Consider the following 25,236-nt stretch of genomic DNA (forward strand, 5'->3'; position numbering starts at 1 on the left):
CACTTTCACCCACAGCCCTGGATTTCACCATTATGGTAATTAAGCCCTTAGTGCTGGCTGGGGATGTTACAGAATCTTGAGTCATGAGTAGTCATGCGTGTTAATTTCAGTAAGGAGGGACCTGTAAATGGAGGGAGAAAAAGGTCTGTCTGTTCGTCAGCACGACTTCATGCCATCCCAGCTGGTTTCTGTCATGAGAGTGCCCCCTCTGATGCTGATAGGAGAACAGACATCAGTTCCCGCATAGGTTCTGACCTGTAGTAGGAATAGCGCTGTCACCATGTGCCAGACCCTGGCTTGCATACTTTATATGCAAACATTGAGTGGGCTATATTTATACTAAAAAAAAAGGAGAAGAAGAAGAAGAAGAAGATATTGTTGTTTATCTGAAATTCAAATGTAAGTGAGCATCTTATTTTTATGTACTAAATGTGGCATCCCTACTTGGGGTTAACCCACTGCCCTGCATGGTTAAATAGAAAAGATCTAAGTTTGGGAGACGGAGAGATCTGGGTTGGGATTCTGCTTCCACCATGTACTTGCTATGTGATCTTGGGAAAATTGCTTCACTGCTCTGATTCCTAGTTCTCTCACCTATAAATAAGGATCGTAATATCTGTATCTCAGTACTGTTGTGAGGATGACATTTTTTAATGCCCTCAAAGTACCTTATACTCTGTAATTAGGTGCTTAATCGATTAGCTTTTATCATAATTTTGTTATTTCTTTGGGTCACTGCTCTCAATGCAGGATAATTTAGATCATTTGTTCATACCCTAGAAAAGGATGTGGGTAAGAACACGCAACAGGAATAATTAGAACCTCCTTTTCAGAGACATTGGTAGAAATATGATGGAGGCCTACACAGTAGGATTTTTGTGCACGCCTTGTCCTTCTAGATCTGTGTTCTGGGTAGCTAAGGAGGTGGACCCCAGACTTGCCTTATACAAATGCTATATCTGAGTCTGTGAAACCATACAGGTTGGAGAAGTGGTACCCTGGTAATCAGAGATCCTCGGTTAGAGGCAGTGGAAAGCTTTTATTTAAAAAGTTCACAGAAAGTCAAAGATAGCAAAAGAAAACACATAGAGTCTGTTACCTGGCAAAGGTATAAAAGACCTAAGTTTTAAAAAAACGTAGGAAGCCCTAAGTTTTAAAAAAAGAAAACTTTCAAACATTCGGAATCCCCAGTGCCTTGGAATATCAGTGTAAAAGGAGTGACTAAAGCATGAAGCACATCCCAGCCTAAGCCGACTGTGTATCAGCGTTTCGCTGCCCGTTCATTTATTCAGTGAACGTTGACTGAATAACTGCACTCAGTCCCATAAGAACACTAATATTAAACAAGGCATGCCCCACTCCCTTGGTGGGATCAGAACGTGTTGGGCGAGACAGGCCTGGGAATGTGATGGTAGAGTGGTCTAGTGTGTAATGGTGTCCAGGAGAGGAGCGTGATCCTAGGCTGAAGAAAGTCAAGGTAGGGATTCCAGAGAAATGAGCAAATTGGAGTACAAGGGAAGGGGGTGGGAGGATATTCCATCAGAGAGGAAAGACTGTTAGGAAAAACAACAACAACAACAATAAAAACGTGAGCACATTGCAATTAGGTGGAACACCGATCATCATTTAGAGCAAGGGTCAGCAAACTATGACACTCAGGCCAAATTTAGCCTGCTACCTGTCTTTGTAAATAAAGTTCTATTAGAACACAACCATACCCATTTATTTCAAGTATCACTTATGTCACTTTCATACTACAAAGGCAGAGTTAAGTAATTGCGGCAGAGACTACCTAGCCACAAAGCCCCAAATAGTTACTGTCTGGCCCTTTACAGAAGCAATTTGCTGTCTCTCGATTTAGAGCACACTTTATGTAAGCAGGAGTTCAGTGTTGGTGGAAATGTGAGTGGTTGCAGAGAGGTGGATGATAGCTCGCAAAAAGAAAGCCAGGAGTGGTGAGCGATGAGCCTGGGGCGGGGATCAGGAGCTAGAGTGAAGAGTTTAGACTTTATCCCGAAGGCAGTAGGGAGCCTCCGAGGGTTTCTAACCAGGGACGTGAGAAGCTCAGACTTCTTCACAAAGCAGTGTGGCAAGGCAGTCTGGAGGCAGACTGTCTTGATCGGGTCCCAGCTCCTTGACCTCTGAGCTTTGAACCTCAGGCAAATTACTTACCTCTTCTGTGCCCCAGTTTTCCAATTTGCAGAATGGGAAGTAATAATGATGATGATAATTATAATGATGCATATGTATCGTGTGGGGTGGCGAAGATGCAATAAGTTAATGCAGGTACAGTGCCAGCCCAGAGGAGGTTCTCAGTGGATGCTGATACTGTCCTGTCTCAGTGATCATTCCAGCTGCCGGGTTAGAGAATGGCTCAAAATGGGGGACCCTGGTGGTAGAGTCCTAAGGATTTAGGCACCGGATGGTGTCCTGTGCTGAAGAGGGTCTCTCTGAAGCTTTGATCGGCCGTCGTCATGGCCATTGGAATCTTCACTGTCAGTCTCTCCACCATTATCATCATCATTTCTTCTGTCTTCTTTATTCCAGGCCTTCAGGAGTGCACTGATGAGCTCCTACTGGTGTTCAGGGAAAGGGGATGTGATCGATGACTGGTGCAGGTGTGACCTCAGCGCCTTCGATGCCAGTGGGCTCCCCAACTGCAGCCCCCTCCCGCAGCCAGTGTACGTATGTATGGCCCCTCTCCTCCTGTGGCCGCCCCTTCCCACGGACTCACACTCCAGTCATTGCAGTCCAGGCCCTAACCTGCTCCTGCGCTCGGACCTCTGAGGTCTCTGGGGCCTGACTCCTTCTTTGAGAAAGCAGGCAGCTTTGGCAGAACAGACACTGGCCCAGGGGTAGACACTGCTCTTTCAGTGCGTGCTATTTTAATGATGTCACTTGGCCCATCATTACTTCCTTCACTCATGCGTTGAGCAAAGGTTTGCTGGGCACTGACCACTGCTTTGTCAGTTCCTGTGTTGGACACTGGGCCTACTGGGACAAAGGAAGTGTAGAACTCTCTCTAGGAAACTCCATCTTATTCATTCATTCAACAAATGATTTTTGAACACCTGCCATGTGTCAGACACTGGGGAATTAATTCATCAATGAATAAGACAGGCACACTCTGTGCACTTAGGGAGCTGACCATTTAGTGAAGGGGGACAGATATCAAAGCAAAAACAGGAAAATACGGTACAGATTTTTAAAAATAATACAAACGTGAAAAAAAAACAAAGAGGTGCTAATGGCGGGAACAACGTGGGGATGCTTCTGTGGGAGGGGAGGGAGAGAGTCAGGGACGCCTCTGGGAAGAGCCCCAGGTTAGAGTAGGAGTTAATCAAGCAACGAGCATGTTTCAGGAAAAGGAAGAGCATGTGTGAGAGCTCTGGGGCAGGAAGTCCACCATTTGTGGCAGTAAAAGGTCATCTTGAGAGTGGAGGAGTGTGAGTAATAAGGAGACTGGTGTAAGGAACACAGACAAGCTGGCCAGGAGCCAGTACTGGAAAACCAGAGTGCCCTAACACCGCTTTGTGGAGAGAGAAGAATCACATTGTGAGATAGTCCTTGAAGAGACAGCGTGGCGTGCTGGAAAGAGAAAGAGACTGGGCCAGGGGCAAGCAAAGTTCCCATCATGGTTCTGTCCTCAACTAGCTGCGTGACTTTGTACAAATTGTTTCCCTTTTCCGGGTCTTTCCTCGTCTCTCAGATGGGGAGATTGCACTCCCCTCTCTCCAAGGACTCTCCCAGTTCTAACCCTTATAAAATGGTTCCGCAGGATTCCTGCCTCTTGTGAGGGAGTATTGATTTAAGGATATTAAAGAATTGACTGATATATTGGGTGATTGAAAAGAATGGCAGAGAAGTTGAAAGCTACTGTGTTTGAAGGCGCTGTCAATTGAATTGACAAGGAGGCGTCATTGGAAATATAGCTTACGTAAATGGAAAGCTAATCAACTTTTCCGTGAGCACATGTTGTGTGCTTAGATTAATTTTCTCGATTCCGTATCAATCTACTTTAAGCAGAGGTTTTGGGGGCCCAGCCAATGCTGCCTGGCAAACAAACAACTCTCCCTGTCACTCCTCCAGGCTACGGCTATCCCCAGCCGTGGAGCCCTCCAGCACTGTGGTCTCTTTGGAGTGGGTGGACGTTCAGCCGGCCATTGGGACCAAGGTCTCCGACTATATTCTGCAGCACAAGAAAGTGGATGAATACACAGATACGGACCTCTACACAGGTGAGGAGAAAGCCCGTGACTTCCTCTGATGTTGGGATAGTGTGACAAAGGTGAGGGAGAGATTTTCTCATGCCTTTGGAGCCCCGGTGTCATCTGACCTGGGAAGGCACGGGGAGGTTTCATCATTTCATGGTCGTCGCCTGGCACCCACTCCTGTGTGCTTTTTTATATGGTTTTCAGCAGAGAAATGTAGCAAATTTTAGTTGGAAAGAAGTTCTGATTCTCTGAGTTGGATCCTCAAAGTCATGTGTTAAAGGGTTAGTTAATTTAGAAGAAGATTTGACCTTTTCTGTAAATACATTATCTCTGAGACTGAGATAAAGAAATTCCAGGAATTGCCTTTTCTAATGTGATGTACTGAGATAGTCATCTTCAGTGCTGGGGAAGAGGTATTTGGAAATGATTCAGGCATGGCGGAGAAGATGAGAAAAGTGGCTTTTAAGAGTGCTGCATTTGGTCTAACTCAGTACTCTCCGAGTTCTTGTAAATGGCTGGCACAGCTGAGAAGCTATGTCACCCTGGAGGCTGGGCCTGCTGGGGCATCTCTGGCCCTAGGGCAGGCTGGGATCCCGGGTCCCTGGGAGCCAGCCTTGAGGCTGGGGCCATGGGAGCAGGCCTGGTACTGGGGTGTCAGGGTCTTGGGTTTACGGAGACTACTTGGGAGACTGAGCCACAGGAGCCACCTTGGGCCGTGGGAGCTGGCAGAAGCAGACTGGGTTAGAAGCCTGGGTTTGTGGGAGCCTGCTGGGAGCCTGGCACTGTAGAAGCCACTGGAGCTTCAAGAGCTACTGGGCCCCTAGAGCCAGCAACCACTGGAGTGAGCCAGGGGCCTGGGTTCTCAGGAGCCTGCACCATGGAGAAGCCACCTACAGCCATGGGAGCTGACCTGGTGCCGGGGTGGGGCTGCTCTGGACTCTGTGGGGAAGTTAGGTGTTCACTTTTCTCTCCTTCTCCAGAGAGGCTTTCTCTCTCCGCACTGGGCGGCCAGGCTTCTTTACTGAGTTGCTATAACCCTTCACCTAGAAACTTTAGTTTGTGCAAAGGTATTTTAGGGCATACGTAGTGGATCGAATTGATTTTTTTGAGGCACGGTGTATGTGGGGTTGTGAGTTCTAGCAATTCCTACGCTGCCATTTTGCTAATATCACCCTCCGAATGATTACCGACCTAGTTTTATGGTCAAATAAATGAATCCCACAGAAGTACGCGACTTTTCCAAATTCCCACAACCAGGACGTGCCAGAGCCAGGATTCCCAGCCTACCAGCTCTGTCATACTCCCAGCACAGTACTCATTCCTTATGTAACATCAGACTTAACGGTGGAAGACTGTGTGCTAGTTTGCTGAGAGGTTTTTGTTTTGTTTTAATTAGAAATGTTTATTGAATTTTCTGTGTCTGTTGAAATGATTGTACGGTTTATATTTCTTAGTTTGTTGAAATGGTAAATAACATTGATGGACTTTCAAATGGTGAAGCAACTTTGCATTCCTTGAATAAGTAAATCCCACATAGTCATGGTGCATTATCTTTTTCATATATTGTTGGAGTCGGTGTTTTAAAATTCTGTTAAGAATTTTTGCATCTGTTTTGCGAGAGATTTTGTTCTGTAGTTTTCTCATAATGCTTTTTGTATGTGTTGCTATTAGAATATTTCTGACCTCACTAAATGAACTGCAAAATAATCTCCTTTTCAGTTTTCTGAAAGAGTTCGGTTGTAATTAGTAATGTTTCTTCCTTAATTATTTGGTAGAATTCATCACTGAAGTACAGACGCTCTTCAACATATGATGGATCATAAGTTGAAAATATCCTAAGTAGAAAATGCATTTAATCCACCTAACCTACTAAATATCATAATTTATCCCAACCCATATTAAAGGTGCTCAGAATACTTAAGTTAGCCTATGGTTGGGCAAAGTCATCTAACACAAAGCCTATTTTATAATAAAATGTTGACCATCTCATGTAATTTATTATGAATATCATTTCACACCACTGTAAAGTTGAAAATTTATAAGTCAAACCATTGTAAACGGGGGGCCATTCATAATCTGGTTTTGGAGGTTTTCTTATAAGAAGGTTTTAACTACTAATTTAATTTTTTAGTAGATATAGGGCTATTTGGGTATCTATTGCTTCTCGAGTGATCTTTGTAGTTTGTGGGTTTAAGGAATTTGTCAGTTTCATCTAAGTCATAAAATTTACTGGCAAAAAGTTGATCGTGACATTCTATTATCTGTATGGAATTTTTAGTGATATCACTCTCATTCTTGACATTGGTAATTTGTCTTATGTCTTTTTCTGATCAAAATGGCTAAAGGATTATGAAACTTATTTATATTCTCAAAGAATCAGCTTTGGTTTCATCTATTTTGGCCATTTTCTGTTTCATCGATTTCTTTCTGATCTTTGTTGTTTTCTTTCTTTGGTGTACTTAGGATTTGGTTTGTTCCTCTTTTTTTCTGAATTTTTAAGGTGGTAGCTGAGGTTATTGATTTGAGATTTAATATAAGCATTCCCTCCAACCATTTATGGCTTACTACAGACTAATAAATTGTATTTTCATCTTTTATTCAAAATATTTTCTAATTTTTCTTCTTTCTTCTTCATTGACCTGTGTTTACTTAGTTTCTAAATATTTGAGGATTCTTTAGATATCTTTTCTGTTATTGATGTTTGATTTGATTCTGCTATGTATGTCAGAGACATACTCTTTATGAGTTTAATCATTTTAAATTTATCGAGACTGGTTTATGGACCAGAATATGGTCCATTATTGTGTTCAGTGTCCACTTTAAAATAATATGCATCCTTCTATTTATGGGTAAGGTGTCATATAAATGTCAATTAGATCAAATTGGTTGATTGTGTTGTTTATTTAAGTCTTCAAAACCTTTCTTCTTTTTTTTTGTCTTATTGTATCCATAATTGAGAGAATGGTATTAAAACCTCTGACTATAATTGTGGACTTATCTATTTCTCCTTGTAGTTTTATCAGTTTTTACTTCATGTGCTTCACACTTCTATGTGCTCTATACAATGGCCCATGAAGCTCTGTTATTAAATGCATAAACATTTAGAACTGTTACATCCTCCTGATGAATTGGGCCTTTTATCATTCTGAAATGCTCATCTGTATTCCTGTGATATTATTTGCTCTAAAATACACTTTGTCTGACATTAACATAACTACTCCAGCTTCCTTCTGATTAGTGTTAGTCTACCATTTCCCATTCTTTTACATGTTTATTATTTGTGACTTTATATTGAAAATGGGTTTCTTGTAGACAGCATATAGTTGGGTCTTTTTTTTTTTTCTTTTAAATTTAATCCGATATCATTACCATTAAATCGGGGAAGTCTAGAGCATTTATATTTAATGTGATGTTGTTGTGGTAGGTTTAAGTTGATTGTCTCGCTTTCCGTTGTCTACTGTCCATCTTTCTTTGTTCCCTTCTCTTTTTTAAATCTTCTTCTGGATTGAGTGTTTGCATAATTCCATTTATCTCATTTGCTGATGTACTAGCTATAACTCCCTTGTTATTTTAGTGGTTACTTTAGGGTGTACATATGCATACTTAACAGATCACAATGTACATTCAAGTGCTATTATACAACTTCATATACATTATAGGATCCTTTTAATAGTATGTTTTTATTTTTCGCCTCTAAGCCTTTATGCTGTATTGTTATACATTTTACTCGTATATATAAGTTCAATAATTCATTGTTATTATTTTTCCTTAAATAGTAAAATATTTTTAAATATATTTAAATGATAAGAAAAATAATTTAATATATTTACTGATAGTTACTGTTTTTGGCGTTCTTCATTCTTTTGCACGCATCCATATTTTCTTCTGGTTTCCTTGTCCTTCTGCCTGAAGGATGTCTTTTGCTATTTCAAGTCTGTTAGTGATTAATTATTTCTGCTTTTATTAAATCTTATTGTGGGTACAGAATTCTAAATTGACAGTTTAAAAAAAGTAATTTAAACATGCTGCTCCCGTGTCATTTGCATTGCTTCCAATAAGAAATATACCTTTATTCCTAGTTTTGTTCCCTGTATATACATACCATTTTCTATCTGGTTGCTTCCAGGATTTTCTTATTAATGGGTTTGAGCAATTGTATAGTTTATTGTGACTGAGGTTCATTGAGCTTCTTGGATCTATGAGTTTATAGTTTCATCACATTTGGAAAATTTGAAGCCATTATATTTAAAAATTTTTTTTTTAAATTTTTGTCCTTTCTTCTTCTTCAGTAACTCCAACTACATATATCCTTGGATACTTGAAGATGACCTTCATCTCACTTATGCTTTTTTGATTTTTAAAAATTCTTTTTTCTCTCTTTGTTTCATTTTGGGTAGTTGTTGGTGATATATCTTCTATATTTTCTGCAAGGTCAATTCTGTTGTTGATGTCATCTAGTGAGTCTTTAAAATTCAGACATTGTAATTTTCATCTTGAGTTCAGCTTGCATGTTGTTAATATATTACATGTCGCAAGTTTTTCAACATATGAAATAGAGTTAAAATAATTGTATTAATGTCTTTATTTGCTAATTCTAACATCTGTATCAGTTCTGGATCAGTCTAAATGGGTTGATTTTTCTCCTCATTATAGGGGTGCATGTGGCTGTTTCTTTGCATGCCAGGTAATTTTTGATTGAATGCCAACCATTGTTATTTTTGCCTTGTTGGGTGCTGGATATTTTTGTATTCCTATAAATATTTTTGAACTTTGTTCTGGGACACAGTTACTTGGAAACAGTTTAATTCTTTTGAGTTTTGCTTTCAAGATGTGTTAGGTAGAACCAGAGCAGTGTTTAGTCTAGGGCTAATTATTCCCTACTGCTGAGGCAAGACACTTCTCTCTGCTCTATACAATGGCCCATGAATTATGAGAGTTTCCAGTGAAACTGGTAGACACAGGCACTTCTTTTGGCCTCTATATAAACACTGGGCACTGTTCCATCTAATCCTCTTGGGTAGGTAGGTTCCTCACATACATTCATCAGTCAGTACTTTGCTGAATGTTGGAAGGAGACCCTCCACAGATCTCTTCAGTTTTCTCTCTGCACAGCTCTCTCCTCTCCATTACTCTGCCCTATAAACTTTAGTCATTTTGGTCTCCCTGGACTGAGAACTCTGTCTTCTCTGTTTAGGGAATCTGCCAGGCATCCTTCCTGCACGGTGACCTGGAAACACTGTAAAGACAATCATCTGAGGAAATTTTAGGCTCATATAATTGGTTTTCAGTCATTCAGGATCTCTGTCCTTTGTTGCCTGATTTCCAGCTTGAAAACCTGATTTATGCACATTTTGAAAAATTCTTAATGTTTTAGGCAGTAGGGTAAATAACTCTAGTCCCTGTTTATCTATCTAGGCCAGAAATGAAAATTCAAGACTCTTTCTCTTGGTTGTACAAGAACCAGTGCTCTGATCTAAGAGTTCCTCTTTACTGATATAGGCAAAATGTGTTCCTTTTTAGTCACATGTCCTGGGGTCACCTCGCACAGATATAACCCCTTCTTCTTTGTGCTGTCATTCAAAAGTCTGAAGGTAGTGACATATCTGCCTCCATCTTTACAGGTTCTTCTACTCCTTCCATGTATGATTGACTTTAATTCTCCTGACTATCCAATTATTAAATATTTCAATGGACAGTTGTCCCTAAAGAAACAAGACAATGACTCTTGTGTCTTTATAATTTGGGATCCGCCCACAGTGCCTGACATATATAGATGTTCAGTGTTCACTGGATTCAATTGTGTATGGGTAGCCATATACATGTCTTAACTTTTCAACTCTGATGTTAATTCCTTGAGTGCCATGTGGTCTTATGGGGTCTTCTGTAGTCTTAGAGACTAGCTGAGTACATAGTGGGCCTTCTAAAATGTGTCACGATCAATTGGTGCTGCAGATTATTTGGGGCAAATATATGAAGCAGAAACCTCATTTCTTTGCTTCTGTGCCACCTTTATGATGTTTCAATTATCTAGAAACTGAACTTGGACCACATTTGAAGAGTTCAGCTCACATTATTCAGTTTTTTTCTTAGTTGACAGAAGCCTAATGAAGGACGATAGACTTTGGAAAACTTGGCTTCTGTTTTCAGTTTCCACCACATCTCACTGAGGACTCTAGGGCCAGCCAACACCTCTTCTAGGCCTCAGTTTCTGTATCTGTGGAATGGGGGAATATAACACCTACTTTACAAGCTACTTTGTGGGTCAAATGTAGCACAGTTTTTAGCACATAGTAATTACTAATAAATTTTAATTGCTTCTCATTTTCATGAATTAAAAAGTGAAATGGAAAATCAAATGCTCATTTCCATGAATTAAAAAAAATGAAATAGAAAATTAAATGCTAGAAAGAAAACAACAAAATAGGGTTTAAGACTTGTTTTGGAGAGAGAATTAGGATTACTCACACATTTGGCCAGGTGAGGCCCAAATAGGGAAATATGAGCTTTTTCCTTTGATCTCTCTGGATTTTTGCTGGCAGCCGAATCCAGTGCTGGAACTGTTTATTTATTCGTGAGCTCACGCGTGCGTGTGCACAGATATATGTGCGTACACACATTCTTTCTCTCTCTTACACACACACACACACACACACACACACACACACTTTACGACTGCCATCTGTTCAACACCCTTTTGAACTAGCTGTTGAAATGCTCACTGTCTCCCTGTCTCCTTTCCCTGCCCCCAGCCGTGGGGTTTGGCGCCCTCTTTGTCTCCTTCAGAGAAGCCATTGCTCTGTCAGTTCTGGGACTCTTGGGAAATCCAAGCATAAGTAGCCTCCTGTTCCAGTTGTTTTGAGCAGAAACAAGTCTTGTTTTGGGAGGGTGGCTGTATTCCCCACATGCTAATCTGTCATCAGTATTAAAAACAGACGTCTGCTTCTCCTACGTGGCCTCATCAGAGCAATTGGCATGGGTTTTGGCCTCTTGGGTAAGGGTAGACGCAGGGGGCTGGGAATAAGAAGAGGTATGAGCACAAGCAGATTTAATGACTCCAGATTCTCTCTTCAACCTTTGGAGAAAAGGCTGAGGAAGGCGAGGGCAGGGCAGGGGACTCCTTCAGAGGTTACACACATGATGACTTTAATGGTTAGAGTCGGAGCTAGAAGAGGTGCCCTGGTTTCTTTACCTGCTCCACTTGCCAAGTCCAAACATCTTTCCACTGGTCTGTATAACCCCTGATGGGGTTTGCTTTGGTTGAAAATAAACTGAGAGACAGATGAAAAGAGGGCATGTAGGGCATCTGTGTATCTGGGCAGGATGGGGTCTCTAGCATCTGGTGGCAGCTGGCCGGATGGAGTATACCCTTTCAGACTCCTTGCTTCTTTGCCATCCCTGCTTTCATACTTACCGGCTTCTGAGAAGCCCCAAAGTTCAGAGTAGAAGGACCTTGAACATTGAGTTCAAGTTCCTCATTGTAAGGATCAGAAGGGTGAAGGCAGAAAGACGAAGCCGCACAGCATAATCTCTCATCACACTGTCCTGCATTTTCTTTGATCATCTGCTAGATTTTTTTTTAACCTTTTAAAAATCAGAGTCTTCTGTCTCTCGCCATGGGATTCCAAGCTTCAGCTTGTCTGGATCAGGGCTGGATGGCCAGCTGGCTCTGTTGGCCCTCACTCACAGAGGCAGCAGGCCTTCACCACCATCCCCGCCCCACCACCCACCACACACACACCTCCTCACGAAAGGCAGCAACATCTGCAGCTGGTCCGTGCCCCTTTCTGTCCTGGCATCTGGGAGCCTGATGGGCTGCTCCCCAGATGATCAGTACCAGGCTTCTCTCCTGCCAACTCTCAACTCCCGTCTCTGTTTCTTCCCTTCTCTATCCTTTCCTGACCACCCCCCACCACCACCTCCTTCTTCTCTCCCTTTGTCTCCACTATATATCTTTCTCTCTCGTCTCTTCTCTTTTTCACTCCATATCACCTTCTGTCTGTGTCTCAGCTCATCTTTTGTCTTTGGCTGCTCATCTAGATTCATCTAGATCTGGGTCAAGGATAATGTCAAGAACTACCAGAAGACTTCTCTATGCACCCCAAACCCCATTTTATAGCATCTCCCTCCCCATTTTCATTAAGTCTAATCTACCAGTGGAAAGACCCCCCTGCCCCTTCAGGCACATCATCCTGTCCTAGATCTTAGACTGAAGACCTCGTCAAATAAAAGAGAGCAGTTGTGAAGGTGAATTTGTGTGGGGAATAACTCCAGGTCAGGGTCAGCAACACCCCACTGCCCCCAGTAGCTCAGAGGACAGTGGCAGCGGCCATGATGAAGAAGCAATTAAATTGGAGCTGTTTATGAAACCCTGTGAAAATTACTCATATCTCTTTGAGCAGCATGGGCCATGGCTGAGCCATACTTTTTGTCTGAGAAGCTAGAGGGGCCCTCACTGCCTGCCGTCTGCCTGCACTGGACCAGCTTGAGGGAGGTGATGTCATTGGAGACTGGGCTCCATCCCTCAGCTAGAGTGGAGGGGGTTGGTGAGGGAAATATGTTTTACAGGGTGAGGCACAAACCGACATGGCTGCAAACATCTGGAACTGATATTAGGTCCTCAGAACATGTTTCTGTCACTCTAGCTGCTCCTGGGGTGAGAGGTTTCTAAAGTCAAGGGCCTCCAAAGGGAAAGGCACTTGGAGGGTCTTAATTCTCTCCATTCCCCCATGCCACCCAGCCTGCCCTCAATATCACAGAGTTTTTTACAGTTCACAAAGCACACTCATCCATCCCATTAGTGTATATAGAGATTTTACTATGGTGAAGACACTGTAGAACATGCTGAGGATGGCATGGTAACAAGACGGACACATTTCCTGCCCTCATGGAGCTTACGGACTAGCAGTGGAGAGATGCAGTTTAGCAAGAAAGGACCCTATAGTTTGATAGGTATTGAGATATTTCAGTTTCCGTAAGAGCACAGCACAGGGGCTTCTAAGTCAGTCCAGCGGGTCAGTAGAGGGTGGAGGAAGTGAGGTGATTGTTCAAAATCCTAGTCCCAGTCATTAATCATACCAATCGTGCCCTCATACTCAAGATTCCCAGCTCCCCATGTGGAGCTCACTCGTCTGGCTGAAAAACTTCTCTTAAGGGCCCACTTCTTCCTGCCGCCACCTGTTGCCATGCTTGACCTTAGTAGCAGCTATAGATGCTACTAGGATGGCAAGAGAAGAAAGGTTACCTTTTTCTCTGCACTCTCTAGAACCTCCTTGCAGGCCATGGAGTTATGGTAGGTAAATGCCTACTTTCCATTCAAAGACTGTCAAGACTAAATTCATCTTGCTTTATGCCCATTACATTCGATCATTCTCACAAAAGGTAAATTCAAATACAATACAGACTTCATCTTCCTGCCTCAGTGGAAACTGATTCTCTACGCGTTTAAGCTGTCGATTTGGAGTTCTCTCTCCATCTGCGCTCTTGTCGTCACAATAGATGAGTTCAAGTCCTCCTGGATGCCCTGTCCAGCACTCTCTCATCTCTTAACCTGCTCATCTCCATCACCTCAGCCACTCAATCCCAGATCACACCTTGGACTTTGTTCCCACCCGATGTCCCATCAACAACTATTAATTTCAACATCCCACTCTCTGACCATAATTTTTTATCCTGTCAGTTGTATTGATCTCCCACTCCCACTGCACGTGTCTTTTAACTCAACAGGACTTCCGGTTCCTCGGTATCACTACTCTATCTCCATCCATCAGTTGTATCTTTTCTTTAGTCATCTCTCTAACCATGCGCAATGCACTGCATGTTTATTCCCTCAAAATTTATGTTGAAATCCTAAACCCCAAGGTGATGGTGTTAACAGGTGGGGCCCTTGAGCTGTGCCCTCATGAATTATATTTGTGCCCTTATGAAAAAAAAAAAAGACCCCAGTGAGACCTTTTACCACCTCTGCTATGTGAGGTTACAATGAGAAGAAGGCTGTCTGAGGAAGTGGACCCTCGCCAGATACCAAATCTTTTGATCACTTGATCTTGGACTTCCCAGCCTCCTGAACTATAAGAAATAAATTTCTGTTGTATATAAGCCACCCGATAAGTGGAATTTTGTTATAGCAGCCCAAATGAACTAAGACGTCATTGTGGAGTCCATACTTCCTACTTTAATTACTGTTATCAACACCTCTGATCTCCCTTGCCTTTCTGACATTTGGTTGTCCAGACACCTACCGGGATGAATACAGCTCTCCAGCATCTCTGTGCTAAAGCATACAGTCAGCTAGAGAAAAGCACATAGTTGAGAATATTTGACACCAATATATCATCAGTCACCACCATCAACTGGGTTCTTTCCAGTAATCCTATTAGACTTCTTCTGTCTGTTTACTTTCTTCTTCATCATCATTAAACTCCTGACACCCTATCCTTCCCAGCTCTCTCAGCAAATGACTTTGTCTCCTCATTCACAGGGAAAATAGTATAGAGAGTAAGGGAGTATGTTTCCCTATACAACTTCCCTCCATAACTATTTTGATTCTCATGCTTCTTTACGTATACTCTTCTCCTTCCCTAATGACATAATGTAGGAGGTGCCCTTTCTCCTCTCTAAAATTAATCCCTCAAATGCACAGTTTACTGTACCTTCCTAAATTCTTAAAAAACTTTCCATATCAATTATATCCCTATATTGTATATAGGCTCTCCTTCTTTAGATTTTTTTTAACTATCATTTAAATGTACTTATAAGGTTTTTTTCTTTTTAAAACAAAGAAAAAAAAACATTTTATCTTTCACTACCCTACCTATCTCTTCTTAATGAACATACTTTCAAAGGCAGTCTTCAGTGGCTGACTTTATTTCTTTACTGTCTACTCATTCCTTAACTTACTCTACTCTGTCTCCTGCTACCACCAAGTGACTAGAACATTTTATCTCCATAAACATATGTGACCTCCATTGTCATTAAATCCAATGACCTTTTATTTTTTTATCATAAACTTGTTTAATATCTTCAAGCATTCCACAGGGTTCACCCTTCTCTCTGAAACCTTGGCTTTTCTTTTTCCCTTTGATACCATGCTCTCTGGTTCACCACCCACCTCCAACTTAGCCTACCTTGTTGGGTCCTTAAAGTTCCATAGATCTTAGTCTTGTATCTTCTCTTCTGCAGTTAGACTCTCTGTGGGCCACCACATCCATCCCCAGGGTCACAATCAATATATTCAGTGCCCTTATATTTGTGTTTCTCCCTCATTCTTCTGAGCTCTCTACACATATTCGACTGACTATAAGTATCTGCAGTTTGATGTCTGACAAGCAGTTCAACTCAACACATCCAAAACTAAATGTGTTACCATCTCCCCATAAACATGCTCCTCTCCAAATGTTTATTTACTCTTTCTATAGCTGGGGCCACTATAAATTCCATTCCTTTTGTCTTGTTCAAAACCAAGTTATTTTGCTTTCATCTCCATTATCTTTTCCAGCTTTATTGAGATATAATTGACATATAACATTGTCTCTTCAATCTACTCTTTCTATTTTTATTTGTCTGGTCTAAGCTAGCATTTATCTCTTACAATCACCTAATTAATCCTCATATTAGCCACTTTTTGACCCTTTCAGTTCTCAATTCTAAACTCAGAGGTACTCTTTAAAATATGATCACATCTTGTGATCATATCCAGTGCCTACTACAGTTCCTGGAGTACCATGGACACTCAATAAATATTTTATGGCTAAATGTCTGATTTATAAGTATTGCTTTCCTAATTTAAATGCTTTAAGAGCTTTTCATAACTCTTCTAACTGAATAGAAAAAATTTTTGACATGGCCTAAAAGATTATGAATTATTGTTCTTGCCGCCTTCTCCAATTTCTGTGTACTCTTGATATCAGCGATTTCCTTCCCCACATGGGTCTATCTACCCCAATCTCAGCTTAAGTGTCACGTGTCTGAATCATTAGATTAGATTTGGCCCTCTCATCACTTATGTGAATTTTGCTTGGTAGCACTTATTACAGTTACAATGAATATTTTTGTCTGGGGGAGAGGATGTTTAACATTTTCCATTCTCACTAGAACATGAGCCCCTCCGAGGTGGAGTTATGTTCATCTTTTTCATCACATCCCCTGTGCCTAGTAAAGTGCCAGGTATACATAGTAGGCAACCAGTAAAGACATGAAGTGTGAACAGGAGCTAGTGACATGGAGTGAAGCTTGAGGTGTAGGCAAGGATGGAGAGTATTACAAGTAGAGAGAAAAACATGTGCAGTAGCCTTAAGGAATTAAAGGGTAGCATGGCTGCAATATAAATTTTGAGTGGTGGAATTAAAAGAGAACAAACTATAGAAGGGATAAGGTTATGGGGATGTTTAAGGAATGCTGAAGAGTGAAAGTTTCACTTAATCTTTATTGAAGATTAAGTGAAGGATCTTTAAATTTATTACCTCAATTCATTCACAAATTAATCCTTCCAACTAGGATGTAATTATCATTTCCATTTACAGATTAGGGAGACTAATTAAGATTAGTCTTGTGAAGGTGATAGTTGAAGGTCACACTTCTAAGAAGAGTGGGATCAAGAACTGGATTTGGGCCCCCTGACTTTTTAACTCACATTTCTTTCCATTTTTCACTGCCCAGGTAATGCGAACCAGAGGCAAGAAGCCTCTGGATCTGGGAATCAATATGGCTGAATGGTCTTTTCCACATAACTTTATTGCTCTAAGGAAGGATTCTGTGTGGCATCTAGGATTGGACTAGGTGACCCACTCTGTGAGACTAAGGTTCAGCTCCTGTCGCCCTGTTGGAGGGATGGCTGACATGGGACTAAGCAGAGGCATCAAAGGCATAGCCTAAAGGTGAAAAGAGAACATAAGGAAAGGAGTACAGCTGTCCCTCAGTATCTGTAGGCTTCCAGGAAGCCTCCCCCCATACCAAAATCTGCAGATGCTCCAGTCCCTTATGTAAAATGGTATATGTAGTGTTTGCATATAGCCTATGCAATCCTCCTGTATACTTTAAGTCATCTCTAGATTACTTATAATGCCTAACAAAATATAAATACTATGTAAATATTTGTTACACTATATTGTTTAGGGAATAATGACAAGAAAAAAAGGTCCGTACGCATTCAGCAGAGACACGACCATTGTAGGACTAACTACAGAGTATGTGTCAGCAATGTAACCTTTTTTCCCCAACATTTTCAATCCATGGCTGTTTGACTCCATGGGTGTGGAACCCAAAGATGTGGAGGGCCCACTATACAGTTATAAGGTCCCTCCCTCCCCCATTGGAGGTGGAAGGGGAGAAAGAAGTGAGATTTCCTTCTAAGAAATTACTAATTGACTTGAGAATCTTTCTAAGTTACTTCTCCATTATACCTCGAATCTGACCTTTTTTCCTTCCCCATTAAGGCCACTCTCGATACTTTCAATATAACTTTCTCATTGTTTCCTTTCCTCTACTCTTGCCCCTATATTCAGTTTTCCTCATGTTGTCAGAATCTTCTGTCAGTAGCAGTGTGTCCCAAAACACATTTCCTATATGTGGATATATTAGGAGGAAAAATCAGAAATAACCACAATACTTTCCAGTATTGTTGTGAGCAGTAAATCAGACAATGTATGATGTATGTGAGATGGCCAGCACATAGGAGATATACAATAATCTCTCATCATTTTTCTTTAGTCCATACCTTGTCTTTGAAAATATATGCAATGTTATCTTGCTTATTTGCAATTATTGGTCTTAAGCTACAGATAGCAAACTAGTTGCTACGTGGTGTGTTTAAATATTTGAAAAAGCTGCTATTATTTGAAATCTGGAAGATTTTTTACATGAAAATCTGGATCCCCGGCTTCTGCTAAATAAAAGAGTAGGTCCTAGCAACCTTGGACTCCCATTTCCACATGGCAGTAGTAGAAAGAAGAAATGAACAGCCACTACCCACTTTAGAGAGTGCATATGAACTCTAGTTTGTCATAGTCCCCCTGTTACATCCAGCTCACTACATTAATTTGTATCATGTGCTTCACCCTCAGAGACCTTTTAATGTGTCATCTCTAATGTAAGCCAGGGTCAGAGAACATCTTCCCTTTGTATTCACCATGTCTTGAACTGTTTTCGCCTGCTTTTACTCATAGCATGGGCAGGGTGGGTAGGGTTGAGCTAACTGTTGAGTAATAACAGAAATGTCTTGTTGAAATTGCTTCCATTTTTGAGTGATTGTTGGGTGCCCCACAAGACCTCTAGCTCTGGGCGGCTATCATCTCTCTGGTTCATCATTATTTGTTTGGTCCTCCTCTCCCAGCACAGAGTGTGGCTTATAGTAGAAGCTTAATGGGTAATCATGAAAGGAGTACACCGAAAGGACAAAGTAGAGACCCTGTGCTAAACTCATTTAATCCTCACAGTAACTGTACGATGGAGGTACTATTGTTATTTCTCATTTCCACAAAAGCAGAAAAAGGCTCAGAACTAACCCACCGGGTCACGTGCTTCTAGACTCCTGACCTATCACATTGATAAGATCCTTACAGATTGGTAAAGCCAATCTTCTTGGTTCATATGAAGAAACCGAGTCCCGGAAGTCAAGGAACTTCCCCTCAGCTGCCCAGTGATGAAGTTCCGGCCAGCACATAGGCAGGAGCCCTTGGTCCGCAACACAGCATTGATTCCAGTACCATGTGTTTTTAGGAGTATCTAGGCTTGGGATTGCCTACAAATCCCATGCCCCGTCTTCATGAACTTCTGCCGTTGACTTCTCACTCCCTGAGTCATCCTGCCATGCCTCCTAAGGGAGAGGTTCTAGGTACATCTCTAGGGCCATAGGAGATGAGATCAAGGAGTTGTTGTCACCTGACCCCAAACTCCCTAGGGAGAATGTAATCATCCCGCCCTGATCTGGCCTCACCTCCCCCAGTGGGCAAAGATGAGAGTAGAATCCCCTGAAAAGAGGGAATTAGTTTTTTTGTTTGTTTGTTTTTGTTTTGTAGGAGAACAGCTCTAGGCCCTGTCATAATGACCTTTTTAATTCGTAATTGCCAGGTTTCTCTGTAGCTCCCCTTGGAGACCCATTTGAAAGCCTTAGGCACAGATGTCATCTGTGATGTAGTAGGTCTTTCTAGCACATTGGAGTTCTCTGGGAGGGTTGACTCATGCTTCCAAAGGGCCTTTAGAACCACAGGGAATCTGGAAGGAACCATAGAGATTACAGATGAACCTCTGTGCAATGTCCCTCACCCACCTCTCACCTCTCAATTGTACCAATGAGGAGTAAGACTCAGAAAACAGAAGTGACTTGACTAAGGTCCCTCTAAGATCATGAATGTAATTCTGTAGGTCCTAAAAGATGTGTAAAGGCAGTGACAATATTAGTAGCCTCCTGTCTCATCCTCAGACCCAGCAAGCTTAGAATTCCCTGTGGTTAGAATGTTCTGCCCTCGGGTGTTTGGATGGGTAGCTCCTCCTCCGTAGCAATTGGTTTCTTCATCTTACGTTGCTTCACTTAGAGGCCTCTCTGACCACCAAATATAAGATTGCTTGTCTGTCCCTCTTTGTCACATCTCCAATATTACTACCCTCACATGCTTATCATTCTCTGAAATAATCTCATAGATGTGTGTTTTTTGCCTGTTTATTTTTTGTTTCCCTGATCTTGAAAGTAAACACTATAAAAATGAGGACCTCACCTATCTCATTCCATGCTATATCCCTCGTACGAAAAATATGAATTACAGTGCTCCCCCCTTATCCATGGTTTCACTTTCCATGGTTTCAATTACCTGTGGTCCAGTGCTGTCCAAAAATATTAAGTGGAACATTCCAGAAATAAGCAGTTCGTAAGTTTTAAATAGGGCTCCATCCTAAGTCGTGTGAAGGAAGCTCATGATACGCAGGATGGGATGTCCACATCCCCTAAGCCAGGACGGGATGTCCATGTCTCCAGGCTATATACGCTACACTCCCATTAGTCACTGAGTTGCCATCTTGGTTATCAGATCCACTGCTCTGTGTCACCATGCTTGTGAGTCAGTCACCCTCCTTTTACTTCTTAGTGGCCCCAGGGCTCTAGAGGAGTGATTCTGGCAATTTAGATATGTCAAAGAGAAGCCGTGAAGTGCTTCCTTTAAGTGAAAAGCCAAAGTTTTCGACTTATTGAGGCATTTTGTCATTTCATATCATCACAAGAAGAAGGATGAGTACAGTACAAAAGATATTTTGAGAGAGAGAGAGAGAGAGAGAGAGAGAGACCACATTAATAGAACTGTTATTACAGCATATCGTTAGAATTGTTCTATTTTATTATTAGCTATTGTTAATTTTTTGGTGTGCCTAATTTATAAACTAAACATCATCATATATATGTATGTACATATAGGAGGAAGACATAGTATATGTAAGGTTTAGTACTCTCCAAGGTTTCAAGCATCCACCAGGGGTCTCAGACTGTATTCCCTGTGGGTAAGGGAGACTACTGTGTGCTGTTATCAGAGATCATGAAGCCAGGCAGTCACACTACAAGTTAAGAAGCAGAAAGGTATCCAGCATAAAGAGAGCCAAAGTGATACTGAAACATGAGGAGTGGCATTTACTGATCACCTGCTCCATACCAGGAATTTTGTAAATGTTACAGAAAGTACAAAACTAATCGAAGGGAAAGGGAAGAGAACCATGGTTTGTCGAGCATTTATATACCAGGTGCTTAATCATCAGAATGATTCTGAAAAGCAGTTATTATTATCTTTATTTTATAGATGGGAAAACTGAGGTTTAGAAGTCATTCACCTAGGGACATATAGTTATTAAGTGACAGAGTTAGGATTTGAAGCCAATTCTTTCTCACTCAAGTCCACGTTCTTTATTTTCACTCTTGATATCTTCTAAGGAATCCCTGAAGGGAGAAGATTATTATTATAATTTTTTTTTAATGAAAGGAGAGGAGAAAATAATGAAAAATAAATCAAATTTTAAAGGGTGTTTTTTGACTGGGGGCATGCAGGGAGCTGGGAATTGTTTTAAGGCAGAAATCATGGGGAAACTTAAGCTCCGAGCCACTTGGGTCCCATCCTGGACCAGAAACTGCAGGTCTCTGTTTCATGCTTTGGGTACAGATGTGCTGTCATCATATTCATGATGAATCACACCTTAGGAAGGTCAAATATGGCTGTTCTGCAACAGCTGAGCTTCCCAGAGGCGTTCTGGGCTCGTAGCATAGGGAGACAAGGGGCGATGAGACTGAGATTCAATGAATGTGCTCAACTGCTTGAACCTAAAGTGACAGAACAAAATCAAATGTTAGTGAGATTGGACTTGCCTAATGTTTCTCACCTAGAATTAACTAGGTTAAGAATGACTGGACAAGAGTCTCGATGATTATGTAGTTTATAAGTAGAGCTTTCCTCCACATGCTGAGTTGATACTAGTGGCCTATATATATTTTAAAGTCATTTCTAGCTGACAGATCATTATGGACTATCGACTCCGTGCCAGACTTGGTTCGAGGCACAGAGTTGGTTGGGGAAATGCTAGAGACACTTGGCCGAATTAACCAACTCATTCAAAGTAGAGGGCATGTAGTCATCCTGTTTTTAAATTTGTTTTGTTTTGTTTTGTCTCGTTTTTAATTCGATTAACCTAAAACAGCCTGAGCAAGGACTGGGAACTGATAGTTTACTTGGTAGGTACACAGAGGAAACAGTCACGAGGGGACCTGGGTAGTGACGGCAGGAGAGAAAGCCAGCGCAGGGGTGTGTTCACAAGGTTGTTATTGAGGCAGTGTGAGCTCAATTCCATTGGCACCTCCTGACAAGGACTCCAATGCCTCTCAGCGTTGCGTCCTGCGTGTGCAAAGCTGGAGTGTGTCTGCTCTGGCTCCCTACCCATGTCATTTGAACATTGCCGCTTCCTATACTTCCGGGGTGTGCTTGCCCCTATAAGCTGAGAGCTCCCTTGGCATCAGAGAAGGCCTTGGGGCAGAAAGCAGACACATGCCCAGCAGGTGCTCGAGGAGGATGTTATTGGAACAGCACCAAGGTGAGTCTGAGCTCACACTGGAACTGTCTACTGCAATTGAGGCTGAAATCAGAGACAAGGTATGTGCGGCCGCCCCGAGGAGTCTCTTACATACTCATTAGAAAATGTGTATATGGAACAACTAACAACATGCGCCAAGCATATTGCTGTGTTCTTGGAAACCAATGGAGAACATGATAAATACTATCCCTTCTCTCCGAGAGCCCTCAGTCTGGGGAGAGAGAAATGAAAAATAGACAACAATGTGATAATATAGTAAAAATGAATTATGACTGAATAGATGTAAAAGCTTACAATAGGAGAGAGATTAGTGTGGGCCAGGGGACTAGTGGTCAAGGATGTTTTCTTGAAGACAGTGGCCTTTGGCCTCAGCCTAGACAGTCGAGAAGAGTGTTCAGAGTGGAAATCAGTAAGGGGAAATTCAGATGGAGGAAACAGCCTAAACCAAGAAAGACATGAAGAGAGAAAAGAAAAGTGTCTGAAGGAACATAACACAAGAGAGACTGGAGTTTGTGGTCAAGTATATCTTACCACAAGGCCAGGCTCAGGTACGTGGACCTGTTCTCTGGGCAGTGGAGAGTCACGGAAGGTATGTATTGGCCTAAGTGGTGTTTAAAATATACCTTTTCGCTCTCAGTTCAGAAAGGCTAGGTGCAAGTGAGTGTCATGCTAAGGCTGCTGTGTGGAGCCCCCCTCCCCCCCAACCGCCCAGCTCCCCCCCAAGTCTTGGCAGCAGAACAGAGGCGCTAATGTGGACAAGTGGGATCAAGGTAAAGATACAAAGCAGGTTAGCTCCCTCCAGACATTCACTGCCTTTGACGTCCACATGGAGAATGGCATTAGCATTCTGTTCCACCAGCTAGGACAGTTTGATAATTTTTATTAATGTGTGGCCTAGCGAGTTTTCTTAGCCTTCATCCATCAAACACTGCATCGTGCCTTCAACAGTGGCCCACACCCAGTGCCTCGGAAGCCCATATATCATGCCTCCAGGCAGGGAAGCAGATTCCCTTTTATCTTCCTTGCAAGAGCACAGATGTTTGGAATGTCAGTAAATGCACCCAGGCTGCTCTGGAGTTCAGGCACAGCTTCTCCCTGGATGACCTCTTTGGAATCCTCATTCCCAATGCATTCCTGGCTGACAGGCTCTCCTTTTGTTCCTTCGGAGCTGCCTCTGCCTCACTCTTCCAACTCATGTGTCATGGGCAACACATTTATGCGGCCACATCTGCCTTGTCTCAGCTGCTGAGGCCATGTGCAAGACAGATATTAATTGGCATCTGAAAAAAAAAATGTTAGGCCTCGATATCCTGATGCGTAGCTTACCTTCAGACCCCACCCCCGTCTCTCTGCTTTATCATCTGAAGAAGGAGAAGGACGTCATGAAGGGCTGGGTTGCAGGAGACCCGATCCCACACTGAGTCCCTGTGTGATCTTGGGATTCTCCTCCATGGGCCTCATTTTTTCTCTCTCTAAAATGAAGTAGTTGAAACTGATCACCTCTGAGGCCTTTCTGTCTTTATGGCTTTATGATTTCAAGCCTCTAGGATATTAAATGCATATACTATTCTCTCTCCTTTCATTCATTTTTGGCAGAGTACCTCTATTTACTTTTTGAAATTTCTATGGAAATGGAACATTTGTACACAAAAGCACAATAACCATAATTATACATCTTGATGGGTTTTCACAAAGTGAACACAGCCCCGTAACGGGGCAGAGATCAAGAAACAGGATGTTGCCAGCCTCCCAGAAGCTCAGCCCATGCTCCCATTCACAAAGCCTCTGCCTCAAGGGTAACGCACTATCCTGACCTCTATTAATGTAAATTAATTTTACTGGTTTTTGAACTCTGTGTAAAAAAAAAAAAAATCATACAACATGCATTCTGTTGTGCCTGAGTTCTTCTGTTCACCATGTCATGAGAGGCATTCATGTCGTGAGACAGAGTGGTAGTTAGTTTATTATTATTATTCCTCTGATTTATAAGGGGAAGTTCCGTTGGAAAAGGTGGAAGCAGTGTTGATATTGAGAGACAGCGAGTTATCTTGGACCTGAGCTCTTTTGTCTGAGAAGTTTCTTGTGAATGTCCCCTCTTATGTATATAAAGGTAAGGCCAGCGGGTAACCACTGCTCACTCTGGAGGAAGGATTTAGAGAGTTCAAGGGTAGCAGCTATGAAAATTTGATTATCAATTCAGGAGCTGCTGGAAACAAATGGAGAGGAAGAAGCCTGGTCAGTCTGTCAGGCTCAAAGACACAGTATCCACAGCCGCCTCGGCACAGCGGACAGGGCCTTAGAATGAGGAATGAAACATAATCCAAGGAGTTGCAGCCGTGGACACCTAAGCTTGGGTCTCTCGTGGCTGAGAGAGTGGCATTGTCCTCCCTAGAGAACCAGTGCAGTCCGCGTGAGGCACCTTTCTAACGCCTCCTCCCCGCCCACGACCTGGCATAGTGACATATAGAACTCCTGTTTCCGATAGTGATACTATGTGGCAGTGACAGATTAAAGATAAAGAAGGAAAAACGGCCCACTGGGACCCGATGTAACCCACCTTTCTCCCTCCACAAGATACTAAGAAGCTTTGACTGAGAAAACCTCCAGAATGCTTTTACAGTAGAAAGGGAGAAGAGTTAGCCTGGAGAGAGACACTGGACTTCTCAGCAATGTGTGTACGTGGGACTAAGGGGACAGTTACTCCAAACATTAAGAGAAGTGTTCGCAGCCCAATGGATGGAGTTGTCTACAGATCATACATTCGTTCATTCAACAGTTATTTCCTGAGTTTCTGTTAACTATACATTCAGTACTTGGCACTTTTAGACAATACATCTTTGACTATAATCTGTTTCTTCCTTCAGCATTCTTTCATTCCTTCTCGTTTTCTTAACGTTACCGGTGTGTTGGCCAGTAGTCAGAAGGCTCCATGTGGCTGGACCCCTTTCAGTGTGTTTGATGATGAAGTGTT

At 42.1% G+C, this 25,236-nt stretch overlaps 1 protein-coding gene across 12 annotated transcripts in view; it reads left to right on the forward strand.

The window, feature by feature from the left end:
* ASTN2 (astrotactin 2) overlaps positions 1–25,236 on the forward strand; it is a 900,155-nt gene that overhangs the window by 754,577 nt on the left and 120,342 nt on the right. For all 12 annotated transcript variants that reach the window (XM_036238510.1, XM_036238511.1, XM_036238512.1 and 9 more), the window contains 2 exons: positions 2,548–2,681; positions 4,090–4,238. In XM_036238510.1, the coding sequence (XP_036094403.1) occupies positions 2,548–2,681; positions 4,090–4,238 (283 nt within the window). The remainder of the gene's footprint in view (positions 1–2,547; positions 2,682–4,089; positions 4,239–25,236) is intronic.

This window comes from Rousettus aegyptiacus, unplaced genomic scaffold, assembly GCF_014176215.1.
Source record: "Rousettus aegyptiacus isolate mRouAeg1 unplaced genomic scaffold, mRouAeg1.p scaffold_m13_p_3, whole genome shotgun sequence".
In the NCBI taxonomy this organism is placed as follows: domain Eukaryota; kingdom Metazoa; phylum Chordata; class Mammalia; order Chiroptera; family Pteropodidae; genus Rousettus; species Rousettus aegyptiacus.